Here is a 15904-nt window from a genome sequence, read left to right as displayed (position 1 = left end):
GCATCCATCAATTTGTCTGAGCTACATCTTCAGGCTGACATTGAGTCACATAGCTTGACATGTCAGGAAATTCTATTCCAGAGTAAAAGGAGACACTGGATAATGAATCTACCTTTCCTTTTAGTCTTGTTTATTACCTGATGTAAACTGAAATATCTTGTTATAGTGCTGGCTACACTATCTGATAAATTGGAAAAGATGAGGTTTTGCATAAAAGGATCCCTAAGGGCATGGAAAGCAAAGTACAGGTCTCCCCCTTCAACAGCCAATATGACACAGAAAATAGTGATAGTGATAACAGCCTTTCCTGATAACTAAGATTTTTTAAGGCCTAAGATCCTTTTGTGTTAGGAACCTCTGCAGTTTTTGATGTGTCTAGTGAGATACATGCTAAAGCATAATTATATTATATAGTGGGACTAACTAGGGCTGAGTACAGGGAAACAGTAACTTCCTTGGTTTTAGAGGGGATGCTCTTTGTGATTAACTGTGAATTATACAAGAATTTTCTGACTGCAATTGCTGTATGGCGATCAAAGGAGAGGCAGCCATCAACACAGGTGCCCAAGTCCCTGATCTCAGACTCACTGTAGAGTGGTGTGTCACTGATACACTAGGTGGTATGAATTTGTTGTTTTGCAGAGGAGATGATGCTGCATTTCTTAGCATTTAGTCTGAGGTCTTTTTGGTGCACCAGGAATTAATGCATGTTAGTTCCATTTGAAGGATATTATTATTATTAATTTATTTAACAACCACACTCAGCGTATAAACATCAGTGAACTTAGTCAGAGATCCTTAGTCAGTGTTTAGGTCAGATAAATAAATGTCAAAAAGGAGGGGGGTCTAGTACAGAACCATGAGGGATGCCACTGGCCACCTTTTCCCTAAATGAGAAAGCATCACCAACTCTGACAACATCCTGATAGAAAATGGATTAATATAATTACTTTTGAGGGCCATAGATAGGCCATGAGTGGAAGTTTTGCAGTTCTGCTTTGAAGTACTCACCTGATTAGACTGGAAAAGTCAAAAGTAAAACAATTGCACAAGGTAATAAAGTTAACTAAAATGTATAATCCTGCTTATATTACTATCTAGTCAGGTACACTTTCTAGGTATACTGTCTTCACTAGATTAACTGCAAAGGGTGACTAATTTACTTCCTAGGTTTATCAGTAGTATCATAACATTCTTCGGTTTATCATAAAACTTTTCAGTGTTACACTATATTTCACTTATTTTAACCACTGCCATATAACATCCACTACTTTGAAAGCTTGTACTAGCAGTATAAGAAAACTGAACTGAGACATGTTATACATTAATCCTAGATTTCCTTTATGAAACTTAAAATTATCAATCTGAAAACTTGCATTGCAGCAAATATCATGACGGCACCAGTATTAATATGATGACAGACAGCTGTTGAGAGATTTTAGACATGAGAAGATCAAGAAAAATGCTACCACAGCATCCTAAAAGCATCTGACAGATAATTTCAGGAGTTTATGCAGGCTTGTACATGCATACCAAAGTTTCAAATATGTTGGAACCCTAGTTTTATCACAGCTCCTTATGATAAGTCTTCAGCTGTGCATTAATAAGTAAATTTAGCAAAAGGCCTTTGAAATACAAGATCTTTTTATAGTATTGTGAGTTCTCCTTTGGATCAGAAACCTGATGTCTGTGCTTCAAGTCAGTACTTCAACTGCTCGATATAAAAGCTTCTTAGCTGCAAGAGAAGCTGAAAAATGTTAGACATCCTTTTTTGCAAATGGAAATGAAACACATTAGACTTTGTCTTTATTTGAAAAACATTTGTATACAAATGCATAAAACTGTATAAATCAACACTTTCTATACCTTTTTCTGTTTCAGTTTACATAATTAATAACCAGTATATTTAATGAACGATGGTATAATAGTTAGAAAAAAGTTCTTCATTCAAACTGATATTTCGTAGAGCAACAAGAATTACGCATCGCAGTGGCCTGCAAAACAAAAAATAAAGGAAACCTGTTCAAACCGGGATGTGTAAGTTAAAGAAAGAAAAATAATGCTATCATTATGAAAGTAATTTTCAAAGAAATGTATCCACTAGTATGGCTTGAAAAAATATATTTAACTTGAAATTATATGAAAAGATTTACATTCCTGCATTGTAAAGCTCAGTATACCAAGTTGCTGATACTGAGACTATGGCACAACAAAACACAAATACTATTATCTAACTTGCAACACAGACGGTATTCAATATTTGCTATATTCAGCAAACAGGGCACTACCACTGTTCTACTGAACATATACCAAGTTCAACAAAAGAGATTTCATTAAATTCTGTGTAGAACAGGCTTACAAAAATTGAACACCATTACGTCTTGCACCCATATCTGATATACGCTATTCAAATGATTCATGCAAACAACTAGCAGGCTCTATGTGCTTGCCTATTATAATAAACCTGTATGAGAAGGCTATCAGTTTAAACTTGCACATTACATATTAATGGTTCCAGTTAACTAATTCTTGTATGGCTAATTAACTTCTGATTATGGACATGACACAGAGTATTGCAATCCAGTCTAAAACACATTTACACATTTCCAAATCATTACCTTCATGTTCACCACAATGGTCCCATGTGGAAAAGACAATGTCAGCCTCTTTATCACCTGTCTATTTCAACAGTTCAACACCCAGAAACTGCAGTACCTTTCAGTTTTTTTCATGTCCATATTTTTTCCTGCCACAGTTGCTGATCTCACACCCACATTTCTTCCTGTTCAAAATTTTCACTGGTTCAGAAATGTATTTTTGTCAGCCAACAACACTTGGGGGGGCAAACTCATTCAGCAATTTTCACTATTAGTTACATTCTAAAGTTTTACATATTGGCCGCTGTTTTGTTCAGATAAATAACACAATACAAACCACAGCACACATAACAATTAAAGAGAAGCTCTTACCAAAGGCATTATTGAATACCAGAAGCTGATTACCAGGTCTTTGAAATATCAGCTGTCAGTTGCAGGTAACTGCTATTCCAGATTCCACACAGATAATTAAGATAATATGAGAAGGCTATGCAAACCTGATAGAACTATAACTTCAATACTTAAACAAACAAAAACATGTTTAGCCGATTTGTCTGGAACAAGTAAATACTTTTTAGCAGCTTGTCGTAAATGAAGAGTAATTCAGAAAGGAAGAATACAGATACTGTTTCCAGAGACAGTCTAAGAAGATTATAAATAAATGAAAAATAAACCTCCTGAATAACACATCTAGGCCGTGTAATATTACAGTCAGAAAATACACTGATAACAAAGCGATACCCAGGAGAACAAGATATATCAACATGGCAGTACCCACCAAGAACTACAAAGTGGTAACAGCTGGAATAACAAATGTTAGTATTCTACACAAAATAAATATATTATGAAAAACATTTATTTCTCAGTTTCTGGGTAAGATTTTCCTTCAAAATATAATTACTCATTACGTATTTGCCTTTAATAATTTATTTACCACAAAAAGAATGGTAAGTTAAAAGTGACAAGTTTTGGGTTAACCCTTGTTTGTGTGATACATACAACAACCAGTATCAAGTAACAGCATTACTGGAGATACAGATAATCTAAAATGCACACACATTAATCAGCAGTTATAGAAGTATATGTTACTATATCAAAACAGAAATTAAAAAAAATATTGTATTGCACAAAAATGTAATAATTTACAAGCAAAGCAAGTTTAAGCACAGGAAAATGACCCAAGGTTTCCAGTTTAGGGTGGGTGCAAAAAGGATGGCAAGAATCTGACATGGCTTGCTTGTTAGGGTAGAAGATACTTTGTACACAAGGAAGAAATTCAGTGATTTGGGTGATACAGCAGCAAACAGGGGACGGCAACAAAACAGTGATGAATAAGAGAGGGAGGCAGCAAAATAGCCAAGACTTTAGGGAGGTGGAGTAGAAAGCTTAGCTGAAGCAGGAAACAGAATAGAATAAGGAAAATAGTATATGCAGAATGAGTGGAAGAAAGATGTAAACAAATTACATCTGATGGCAAAAGAGATGCAGCAGTTTAAATAATCATCTTCCAGGAGGATGAGAAAAGAAAAAAAAACAAACAGCATAATGTCTAAGTAAAATAAAGCACCAGCAGGTTACCAGAAGTTAAAACAAGGACCTAGTTCAGAAGGGATCATTTATGGGCATCATGATGCAAACTATTGCATTCAGAGATGGAAAGGTTTGAATTAATTAAGATATAACAGCAAATGTGCTGAAAAATACATATTTATGTTCCTGAACATATTAGCATTAAAGCTCAAAGTATTTAAGTATTTTCTTTTCATTGTATCATTTTTGCCTGTTGATCATCAAGCTTCTAATGGGACACCATCCAGATAGCCATGAGGTTCTTTGTACTCCCACCAGCATTTCACTGATAAAATCATTTTCATTTATGAAATCATTGTAAGGGCCATACAATGGCTCTCAGTCTGTGCATACCTATCCCCCACATGCTCTGACAGGTGCTGGCTTGGACAGCCATGGCAAAATCCTTCTGACCTACCCCCCCCCCCCCGTATGATGAACTTCCACTCTCCAGCAGGCTTCTGTTATAGGAACCATTGTATAAGCATGGTGAGATACAGCACTCCCCCAAGATGGCATCAGCATCTTACCTGCTTGTGCCATCAGGCACCTGAGCCACTAGTCAAACTATGGTCATCTGGGCTGTAGTCAGAGCTTTATCCCTGTATGCCAAAAGCACCGGCTACAACTATTTTTCTGAAGGAAGATTAGACATTGCATAAAAAAAAAACGGGGTTAGCAAGCTAAACAGCTAGATACTTTTAAGAGTGCATGACTTAATTTATACACTTTCTAGACTGTACCAAGATGGGAAGAAAAGGAACCTGTAAAGTTAAAAGTTATTTTGATAATTAAGGAAACCCAATTTAAATGTAATAAATTCTAAATGGTGTCATATTCATAAATAGATTCACAGCTTATATTATCTGTGCTGAGTCTAGATAGAAAGGAAAAGGCATTTGTATATGAAATAATTGCATATATGTAAATTAAACAAGTCAGCAAAGATGGGAAAATGGACAAAAGCAAGGACATCGCTTTGAAGAACGTCTGCAGTTTGTGATCTGAGCAGAGACCAAACCATTCCTCACTGGATAAAATCTTGACAGTGGAAGTATGGTAGGATGTAGTTTATTACAGATTTCAAAAGGATGTGTATTCTAAAACATGGAGAGAAAAAACACAGAGAATTTATGTTAGATTCTGACAAGCCCAAATAAGGGTGGCATTGAGGATCTTTTTTTTTTTCAATAAACATCTTTATTAAATTATGACGTATGACATAGGCAATCTTACATTTATATAAATGAAAAACAATACTGACACCACTTTAGTTGCAAAATTATACATCAGAGACACCACTGAAACAACTGTAGTTGTAAACATTATACATCACTTATAATCTATCCAGACATTGTCAGTTAAGCGCTATATGGCTCATTCAAATCCTGCATCTCAAACCTCGTTCCTTCTCTGCATATACTGTTTCCATGATTCCCTTTGCTTCCTATGTAGTTTGCTCCATCCCTTTTCTAAAAATCCCAATTCCAGTTGCTTTATCTATGTTACTATAGTCACTAATTGTAGTAAAGTTGGTCTAGACTTTGATTTCCAGTTTCTAGTAACTGTTTTTTTGGCAGCCACCATAATTAGACTCAGCAAGGCTTTACTATGTCTAGGCAATTCCGATTCTGTATCATACCTCAAAAAGTCATCTCCCCAGTCAATCCGATCTGCTCACCCAGCATCTCTGACACAGCGGTTGGCAGGGAATCCCTAAAGTTTTCCAGCTTATTCCACTCTCAAAAAATGTGTTCCCAGCCACCTCTTTCTTGCCCATCACACCTCCTATATTTACTATCCACTTGAGGAAAACTTTAGAGTCTAGTTGGGGTATAAAAATACCTATGTAAACACCAGGCAAAGATCCTAAATCTTCTCGACTTTGCTGCATATTTGGTAGATATTACATATATCCCATTGTCTCTTTCTGAATTGCTTATCCAGCCTCTCTTCTCAGTCCTTTCTCAGCTCCTCTGATTATTATAATTATCATGCAATATTTTATATGCTCTACTAATTATTCCTTTTTTAATGGCGGCCTCTATTCTAGACTGTATTAAAAACACTACCAGTGCCGTTTTTTTCATTTACAACCCCCCTATTTCTTTTTCTTTGCCTATACTTTGATATCAATCCTTCACAGGGAAGGCAATCTCTAACCTGCAGTCCAAATACTTTCTTGGCCATTTACCATTCTATTACGTTTCCCTTTCTAGTGATTTCTTCCCAATACCTTAGTTCCTTTGCCAGTTTTCTCCACTAAATTCCAGCCCCCTCTTACCTATTATCTGTATCCTAACCATAGTTACCGTATCGTCAGACTTTCCCTTCTCCATTCTTGTGCTGGTTTGGTTCTTAGAGTACTCCCTGCTATTTTATGAATATAATACTCTGTATGGTATTTGTTGTTCTCCTTAAGAGTCTGCATCCAAAATCCCAATCTCTCTTTTCTTGAGCTTCCCCCCCTGTATCATCATCATCATTCCTTTCCACTTTGAATTGTAATTTTCTGTTTGTGCTACCTATAAGAGCCTTAACTGCGCTGCTCTAAAATATCACCTCAAACTGGGTAATCCTAGTCTGCCTTGCTCTACTGAAAGAATCAGCTTATCCCACTTGACCCTTGCTGTCTTCCCTTCCCAAATAAAATCCTTTAACTCTTTTTAATTGCTATCTACAACTTCTCCTCTGATTGATAAAAATATGGCTGACCTGTGTATGACTAAAGGGACTAAAAACATTTTAATTGCTTGTATCTTAGTATAGATATCCATATCCATATAACAAAGCTTCCAATTTCTCAATTTTTGTATCATTTTCTTAGTCTCTTCCTGCATATCTTTAGCCGCCACAATAGTCATTTCTAATCCATACTCCTAAATACTTCATTTTATCATGTCCCCTTAAATATGGACATTGCTGGACCAATTCGTGTGTTGGGTACCATTGAGGATCTTTTGATCCAAAAACTGTACTTTAAATACAAATATTGCATACAAACATTTCTTTTCTATTTGAATTCTGTTCTTACATTTTGTCATCCCTGCTATATTTTACTTTGTTGTATCATGCTCACTTTCGATTAACAGGTTATTAGGTTCACAGTAGATTACTAGGCCACCGGCTTAAGTGCCCTTACAAGCCTGAGGACTTCACATTCAGTAACAGCTTAATATTATCTCTCCCAGTGTGAAAACAGAAACTCAGGAGAGAAAGCCAGTGGACTTATATTTCTGTGTAAATTTCAGTAAGTGGCTAGTAAGTGCACTGCCTGAATGCCAGGAAAAAAGAAATATAGAGGACCTGAAAGAAAATCACCTACAAAGGGTGAGAAAAAACACTTACTGGAAAGAATACTGCAACTGTTCAGCAAAAAGCAGTGCACTCTTCAGACATGCCTTCTGGTAACCTAGAGGAAAGTATAAGGCAAATGTACACAAACCGGGTTAAAATAAATGAAACACCGAAGGAGTATATCAACTCAAATAACAAAAGGCTGGAAAAAATGGAAGGAACTTTAAACAGATATTCAGATGAGGTGATAAAACTGCAGAAATCAAGAGGTGAAAATGATGGCTGAATATGAGACTGCTCAAGAACAGATCTTTCAAAAAATAATAGAATTAGTGGACAGAGCACGTAAGGAAAACCTGAGATTTTCTGCTGTACCAGAAAAGCTGGAAGGAACAGTGTTTATTAATTTTATGAAACCACAAATTAGCAACTGGACTGGTATTCCATAGCGGAAGTTGTTAATTGGAAAGGCACATTGTGTGTATGCTCAAAACCTGGCTATGAGAAAGCAACCTTGAACTTTAATAGTAATCCTACCTGCAGAAGGAGCTGATTCTGACAAAATTGTGGCAGAAGGACAAAATACTAAAAGTGGGAGACATCAGAGTGTTTGTGGAGAATGATTACTCACTGTACACCAGGCAGAAGATGAGTAAATTTATTTCACTATCCAGGTAATGTTGAGAAGCAGGCATGAGATTCAAACTGCTGTACCCAGCTATCTTCAAAATATTCTTTCCTGGAAGGACAAAATTATTTTTTGATGTAGTATATGCTAAGGAGGAGATACAAAAGTTTGTCCAACAAAAAATGAGCTGTTCTTTTGGTAATAAAGATCACTGACAGACTGTGCCAGTGATACCTCTTCCAATGTTTCAATGGAAAATATTTTAGAGAAGGAAAAAAGCACAATAGTTGACTACAAGAACTGAGAATACATTAGAAATGAAGTTCAGGCAGGATTTGGGAGATGGAGATGAATAGGAATAAACCCAGTCACTTGGAAATTGACAAATGTGGGATTACAAAGCAATAATTATGTTTGTGAAATGTGACAGTACAAGAAAGTCTGGAAATACTGGGCTTTTTTGGACTTTGTTAAACTTGTAGGATACTCTAAATCATATGCCCTTCTAAATACCATTAATGTTCGGAAAATACTTAGATGAGGGGAAGAGGAGGGAGAAAATAAGTGTAAGTAAAATATTTTTTCTTAATAGTAATATTTTTGTAGTGTATTATTTTCTTTGCATGCTATAAAGTAAAGTTTTCTCAGTTATTGTTAAGTATAATTGGGATACTAATGTAAACAGGTGTTCCTGTTTTTTTTTTTTTTGTTTTGTCTCCCTTCTCTCTTTCTCCTCGTTCACTTTTAAGAAATGTAAGCACTGCAATGTAAAAAAAAAAGAAGAAATGTCTGGTCAAAAGAGCATGACAAAAGGAAAAAAAAAATGATGTACTTTTTTCATTCTTGCATAGGGGAGTGACTGGATTAAGGCCCTTAGCGTGATCTAGTACGTTTTAAGAGAAAGCAAGTAAATGAAAAAGAACATTGAATATTATAAAGCTTTTTTCTAGCAAATAAATGTATGCTTAGTAGCAACCCTGTATCTTGGTCCTGATGTCTCCATGGAGAAAATCTGTTAAAGAGAAGGCCATACCTGATAGAACCAAAGCAAGATCTGCAAGGAAAGACAAACCTGTCTGGTGGATAACTGCCATTAATAGGCTACAAAATAGGAAAAAGAAATTGCTAAGAGTCTGAAGGAACAGTCTCAGAACTGGAAACACTCCCTCCTCAACGATAACAAGCAAATAAGACTCCAAGTGAAGTCCTCCAAAGCTAGCTATGAATCCAAATTAGCTTCCCTAACTAAGGATAACCACAAGACATTCTTTAGTTACATCCGTAACCTCAAATGTAAGGTCCAGATTTGCACTAAACTCGTAGTTAATGGTAATACATATACAGAACCTGTGGATATAGCAACCCTGCTGGCTGATTCATTCCTCTGTCCCTGCCACAGATACCCCAAAGCATCCCTAACACCTGTCCCCCACCTAGTGTCTCTGAAGAGAAGGCCTTAAATGCCCTCTCTAAGGCCAAAAACACAGATTCTGTGGGACCAGACAACATCCCGGGCTGTGCTCTACATGGGTTAAAAAAGGAATTAGCATCACCATTGGCACGCTTTTCAATCAAAGCCTAAGTACTGGCTTCATCCTAGTGGAATGGAAAACAGCTACCATCATCCCTTTGAACAAAGGGGTTGCCTCTACGTACCCCAGGAACTACAGACCCATTAGCCTGTCCAGCCTTATCTGCAAGGCCATGGAATGAATCATCATGGACCTTTTTAACAAAGATATACGAAATCTCCATACGCTCCACCCCACCCAGTCTGGCTTTGTCAAGGGAGATCATGCTTGTTAAACTTGGTGGACTTCTTTGAGGTAGTCACCAAAGTCCAGATGAGGGCAAAGCTCTGCATATGGCCTACCTAGACTTAGCCAAGGCCTTTGACACACTCCCCCACCCAGGCATCATTGATAAACTCACTCAGCTGGGTATCACCCCATATACTGTCAGGTTGTTTGCAAACTGGCTCAATGATAGAACTCATACAGTCAAAACAGGGGACTCCTCCAGCAGATCCATAACCAGTGGTGTTCCACAGGGATCGGTTCTGGGACTCTTACTGTTCAGAATCGACTTCTCGAAAGTACATGCGAAAACTGAAGGACTGTGCCTGACAAAGTTTGCTGATGACTGCAAACTGGGTGCAATCATTGCAACCCCTAGCAATGTCAACATCCTGCAAGAAGTTCTTATGCAGACTAATGAATGGTGCCAAAGTCATGGTCTTAAACTTAATGCAAAAAAATGCATTATCATCCCCTTTGGAAAGGGTGCAGTTTCTGCAAACTGCCACATCAATAGCAATACCATATGCACAGAGTCAGTGGTGAGAGATCTGAGCACACAGGTCAACAGCAACCATAACTTCGATCACCATGTCTCCACTGTGGTAAGAAGGGCCTTTTATATTGCTCATCTCATAAGGGCATTGCTGCCAGAAAAAAAGAGGTTATAACCCCGCTGTACTCTTCCCTCATTAGGCCAATAATAGAGTACAGTGCTCCATTTGGTATGCTCCTTTCCAAACACCTGCAATTGCAGAGACCACAAAGGTTTCTTACAAAGAAAAGTCAAGGTCTTCAAGATCTGTCTTATGCAGACAGACTGAAATCATAGTCACTTTACTCTGCATCATACAGACTGCTCAGAGGCAACCAGTGCCTTGCATATAGAGCAATCTCTGACCCAGCTTTAATTGAAATGCTGCACATTCATAAGTCAAATGGCACACAGGTCACTCACTCAGAGGACCTTAATCTGGTATGTGACATCAACAGAAGTTGCTGTAGAGACAGATTTGTCTCACAGAGTTTGTCCCACCATTGGAACAAGCTTCCTATTCATGTTAAACAAAGCCCCTTGTTAGCCCCATTTAAGCATAATTTGGACGTTTGGATGGGTAACTGGATATTCACCCTGGGAGGTTCCACCTGTGTCCCTCTTGGATAGGGACAACAGGTGCTGATTTTAGTGTCTGCTTGAACTAGACACCCTTGGGAACACGGGTTGAACTTTGCTAGGCTTGTAAGGACCCTAGAGCCATAAGCCTAGTAACCTTCTATGATCCTATGGATGAGCTATAAAGATAAACTAAACCAGACAACACTTCATAGAAGTACTGGCTGTAGCACGTGTCTTAGCATGGTTAAGATTTCTTTTAAGATAATTCAAGTCTGTGAGTGTGGCTGTCATTATGGGACACTTGTTTCTATTGGGATGGTAAAACATATATTTGAATAATTATATAGTTTTGTCTGTTAGTCTTAAGTTAACAGGTTTTGGGGGTATTGCGGGTGTATTTGTTTTGTTTTTGTTTGAAATATTTCAATAAAGCAAAAAGTTTTATAAGATGTGACATAGGCTCATATAGGCTCAGATGGATATGACAAAAAACAACTGTATAAAACATAAATCTGTCAAGCAGTGTATGCATGTAACACAAAAGCTGGAACTAGACATTTAACAAAAAAGCTGTTACACATAAAAGGTGGGAATAATAACTTTTTAACACAATGATGATTTCTGTAATGTCTTTAAATGTCGGTGGTCTCACAGATAAATATAAAAAAGAAAGAGTAGTGAACTATATTAAAAAATGTAGATTGCAAATAGCTACACTACAGGAGACACACTTGGAAAGAACTGAACATGTGACTTTGAAAAATAAAGGTTTTCAGGATGATTATTCAGTGGAATACCTGGGAAAAAGGAAAAGAGGAGTAATAATATTAATTTCAAGAGGAACTCCAATGGTGACAAAAGAAGATACAGAAGATAATATTAGATTTTTAGTACTAGGGGGCTACAGGCAAGGGAAAAGGATTACAATGGCATGTACTTATATTCCATCTAAAACTGCTATAATGGAGATTAAGAAACTTCTGGAAGAAATAATCAGCTTTAAGCAAGGAATATTACTTATAGGTGGGGACTGGAACTTGATTTGCAGCAAGGAAGATGTGTCTGGGGGGCAAAGAAGGGAAATATAACAAAGTATGGTAGACTTTGTAGACATTTATAAAAATATTTGGCAAGGAAGATGTGAATTCAATACTAGGAGTTTGGAGTGAATTTACATATTATTTCCCAAGATATAAAAACTGGGCTAGGCTAGACAGAATTTATATTTCACAGAAACATGTGCATTCAATTGAAAGTCTTGATACACACCCAATAACTAATTCAGATCATACACCAATAATAACCCAAAAAACCACAGGGTAAAGATAAAATTAAAATGGAGTTTAAAAACAGAGTGGAAATAAAAGAAAGGGAGATATGGTTAAAAAGTAACAAGAATTATTAGACAGGCTGACAAATGTTAAAGTATTACAGAATAGGGGGAATCTTACAGAACAAGAAGAGGAACAACTGAAGAATGCTGCAAAGAAAATAACAGAGTACCTCTATAATATGCATGAGTTTAGAAAGACTGCTGTTAAGCAACTGTTTTTTGATAATAACAGTACACCACAAAAACTTTTTGCACAATGACTCATGCAACAGAAAGTAGAAAGGGCAGTCGCCAAGCTTAGGAAGCCTATAGCAAGGAAGATAATAAGAAATCCTGTAGAGGTATCAGAAATATTTTTGAAAATTCTATGAAAGTCTGTATAAATCACAGAAATATGGAAATCAAGACAAGGTACAAATAGAAATGTTTATGGAAGAATTAAGTATGCCAAGGTTAGAGGTACATGAGGCTCAATTACTAACAGCCAGGACAGGAGGAGATGAGATAAAAATGGCGATGTATAAACAATCCACAGGAAAGTCCCCAGGAACAGATGGTATTCCTGTGGAAGTTTGGAAGCTAGGTGCGAAAAAACTGATAAATATCTGAAAGGTTTTCTTTACCAGTATTTTAAGAGGAGCAGAAGTACCAACATCCTGGAAGAAAGCAGTGGTAGCTGTAATACCTAAAGAGAGGAAAGACCCATCAGATCCAGTTTCATATAGGCCAATTTTAACCCTAAACCATGATTACAAAGTGTTTATGTCTATAATGGTTAAAAGAATGGCAAAAGTGATGCCAAAATTGATAGATATGGATCAATGTTGTTTTCTGGAGGGGAGGCAAACATTTGACAACATTAACAAAACACTGATGATCTAGACAGAAGCAGAATGCAAGAAAATACCACTGTTATTGGTAGGTCTTGATGCAGAGAAAGCATTTGACAGAGTAAGCCGGGACTTTATGAGCAGGACAATAGAAACATTTGGATTCCCTGATAAAATTAGGAGGATATATGAGAGATCTGAGGCAAAAATAAAAGTGGCTGGGTTCCTATCTGACGATTTCTGCTTTAGCAGAAGAGCCAGGCAGGGGTATCCTACTTCCACGTTGTTATATATTTAGAACCATTGGCAAAGAAAATAAGGGACACAGAAATTCATGGATATAATTGGTATGGCAGTCAAGAAAAGCTGGCTCTTTTTGCAGATGATATTATTTTATAACCAATAAAACCAGAAAAGGACATTTCAGTGCTGTGGAACATTCTGAGACAGTTTCAAATCTTTTTGAGATACAAAACTAATGAAGCTAAAAAAAAAGGCAATAGTGGTAAGTTATGTACTCGTACATGAATTGGTTCAACAATATCTGTATTTATGGTAACATGTTAAAATGAAGTACTTAGGAGTATGGATTAAAAATGATTCCTGTGTGGCAGCTAAGGATATGTGGGAAAAGACTAAACAAAAGATAATACAAAAACTGAGAAACTGAAAGCTTTGTTATATGGATATATATATATAGTAATTCCATATAGTAAGATACAATCAATCAAAATGTTTTTAGTCCCTTTAGTATTCTACACAGGTCAGGCATATTTTTATCAACCATAGGAGAAGTTGTGGATAGCAATTAATAAAGAGCTGAAGGATTTTATCCGGGAGGTGAAGATGGTACGAGTCAAGTGGGATAAGCTGATTCTTCCAATACAAGGCGGATTGGGATTACCCAATTTGAAGGGGTATTTCAGAACTACACAGTTAAGGCTCCTATACACAGCACAGGCAGAAACCTATAATTCATAGTGGAAAGGCATGATGACATGGGGGGAGCTGAAGAAACAATGACAGGCTGGGATTTTGGATGCAGATCTTTAAAGAGAATAGCAATCATGCAGAATATTATATTCATAAAGTAGCGGAAAGTATTCTAAGAACTAAGCCAACACGGGAATGGAAAAAGGAGATTCTACTGATAGGGATGAATGCAATTAGGGATACAGACAATAGGCAGGGGGGGGGCTAGAATTTATTGGAGAAAACTGGCAAAGGAATCAAGGTATTGGGAGCAAGTAACTAGAGGGGAAAAGGTAATAGAATGGGAAGACGCCAATAATTTATTTGGACTGCAGGCTACAGATTGCCTTCCCTATCAAGGACTGATATCAAATATAGGCAAAGAGGAAGAAATAGGGGGGTCCTAAATGAAAGACCAGAATTGGTAGAGTTTTTAGTAGAACAGAAGCTGCTGTTAAAAAGGAATAATTAGTACAGCATATAAAATATTGCATGAAAACTATAAGAATCAATCAGATGAGGTTAGAAAGGATTGGGAAGAGAGATGGTAAGCAATTCACAAAGAAACACTGGGGGCGATATATGTATGCAACAAAATATAGAAGATTTAGGATTTTTGCTTGGAAATGTTTACATAGGTATTTTATACCCCAAGTAGACAGGAAATGTTGGAGATGTGATGGGGAAGAAACAGATAATTGGGAACATATTTTCTGAGAGTGCAATGAGTTGGCAGACTATAAAGATTCCCTATAGACTACTTTATCAGAGATACTGGGTGAGCAAATTGATGCATCTAGGGAAATTATTTTTCTGAACTATGATGCAGAATCAGAATTGCCTAGGCATAGTAAGGCCTTACTGATTCTAACTATGGTAGCTGCCAAAAAGTCATCATCAGCCTCTTTTTTTCCCAGTTTCTACATGGAGCCAGGGTATCATGTTAACTGTCACCATCTCTCTTGATTCAATGCCACACTCCTGCCTTCTTCGACACTCATGCCGGACTGTTGCAGATCTTCTTTCACACAATTCACCCACCTCTGCTGGATGTCTTCATTTCCTCTTACCTTCTTTCTGTCCCAAATCTTCTTCACCAGATTTTCTTCTGCTTTTCTGCACGTTTCTGAACCACCATAATCTGTTTCTGCTTTTATGTCCTAATTTATTTGTCTGTCCCACAATGTGTATCCTACCACCTTTCTCAGGCACTTCTTTTCCATCACCTCTAGCTTCTTCATCTGTTCTGCCTTTATTACCCAGGTTTCTGTACCATACAGTAGTACTGGTCGCACCACTGTCTTGTACACCTTAAATTTCAGCTTCTTTGGCATTCTTCTGTCATAGACTACAGCTGACTCTTTGCCAGTTGGCTACAGCCTCTCTGATTCTAGTTTTATTCAGGCTTCCCTTCAGTCACCCCTCCCAGATACTTGAAGGTATTTACCTGTTCCACTATCTTCCATTCTATCTCAATTCTCACCTTCTTCTGATTCCCCAATTTGCTGCCAGTACCACTGTCTTATCTGTGCTTACCTTCATCCCATGTACCTACAGTTTTGCATTCCATTCCCCTATCCTTTGCTGAAGTTCTTGCTCAGAGTGTACCTGTAATGCTACATCATCTGCATACAGCAACTCTGTTGATCTGTCCTCACTGACCTGTTTTCTAATGTAATCCATCAGAAGTATGAACAGCAGAGGGCTCAGAGCTGAATCCTGGTGCACACCCACTCCCACTGGGAACCCCTCTGTGAGGCCGAAC

The 15904-nt window shown here is 37.3% G+C and overlaps 1 protein-coding gene across 6 annotated transcripts in view; it reads right to left on the bottom strand.

Annotated features, from left to right (window-relative positions):
• Nucleotides 1-1320: 1320 nt before the first annotated feature.
• Nucleotides 1321-15904, bottom strand: part of SETD9 (SET domain containing 9) — a 437944-nt gene continuing 423360 nt past the window's right edge. For 3 of the 6 annotated variants that reach the window (XM_044063793.1, XM_044063790.1, XM_044063795.1), the window contains exon 7: nucleotides 1794-1994. In XM_044063793.1, the coding sequence (XP_043919728.1) occupies nucleotides 1907-1994 (88 nt within the window). In that variant the 3' untranslated portion in view covers nucleotides 1794-1906. Of the gene's footprint in view, nucleotides 1748-1793; nucleotides 1995-4583; nucleotides 5267-15904 lie in introns of those variants that run through there. The other 3 variants (XM_044063792.1, XM_044063791.1, XM_044063794.1) reach the window with 3 other exon arrangements.

Source organism: Protopterus annectens, chromosome 2.part2, assembly GCF_019279795.1.
Source record: "Protopterus annectens isolate FY-2018-M chromosome 2.part2, PAN1.0, whole genome shotgun sequence".
NCBI lineage: Eukaryota > Metazoa > Chordata > Ceratodontiformes > Protopteridae > Protopterus > Protopterus annectens.
The sequence above is the reverse complement of the archived record's forward strand: the minus strand, read 5'-3'. Positions and strand labels throughout refer to the sequence as shown.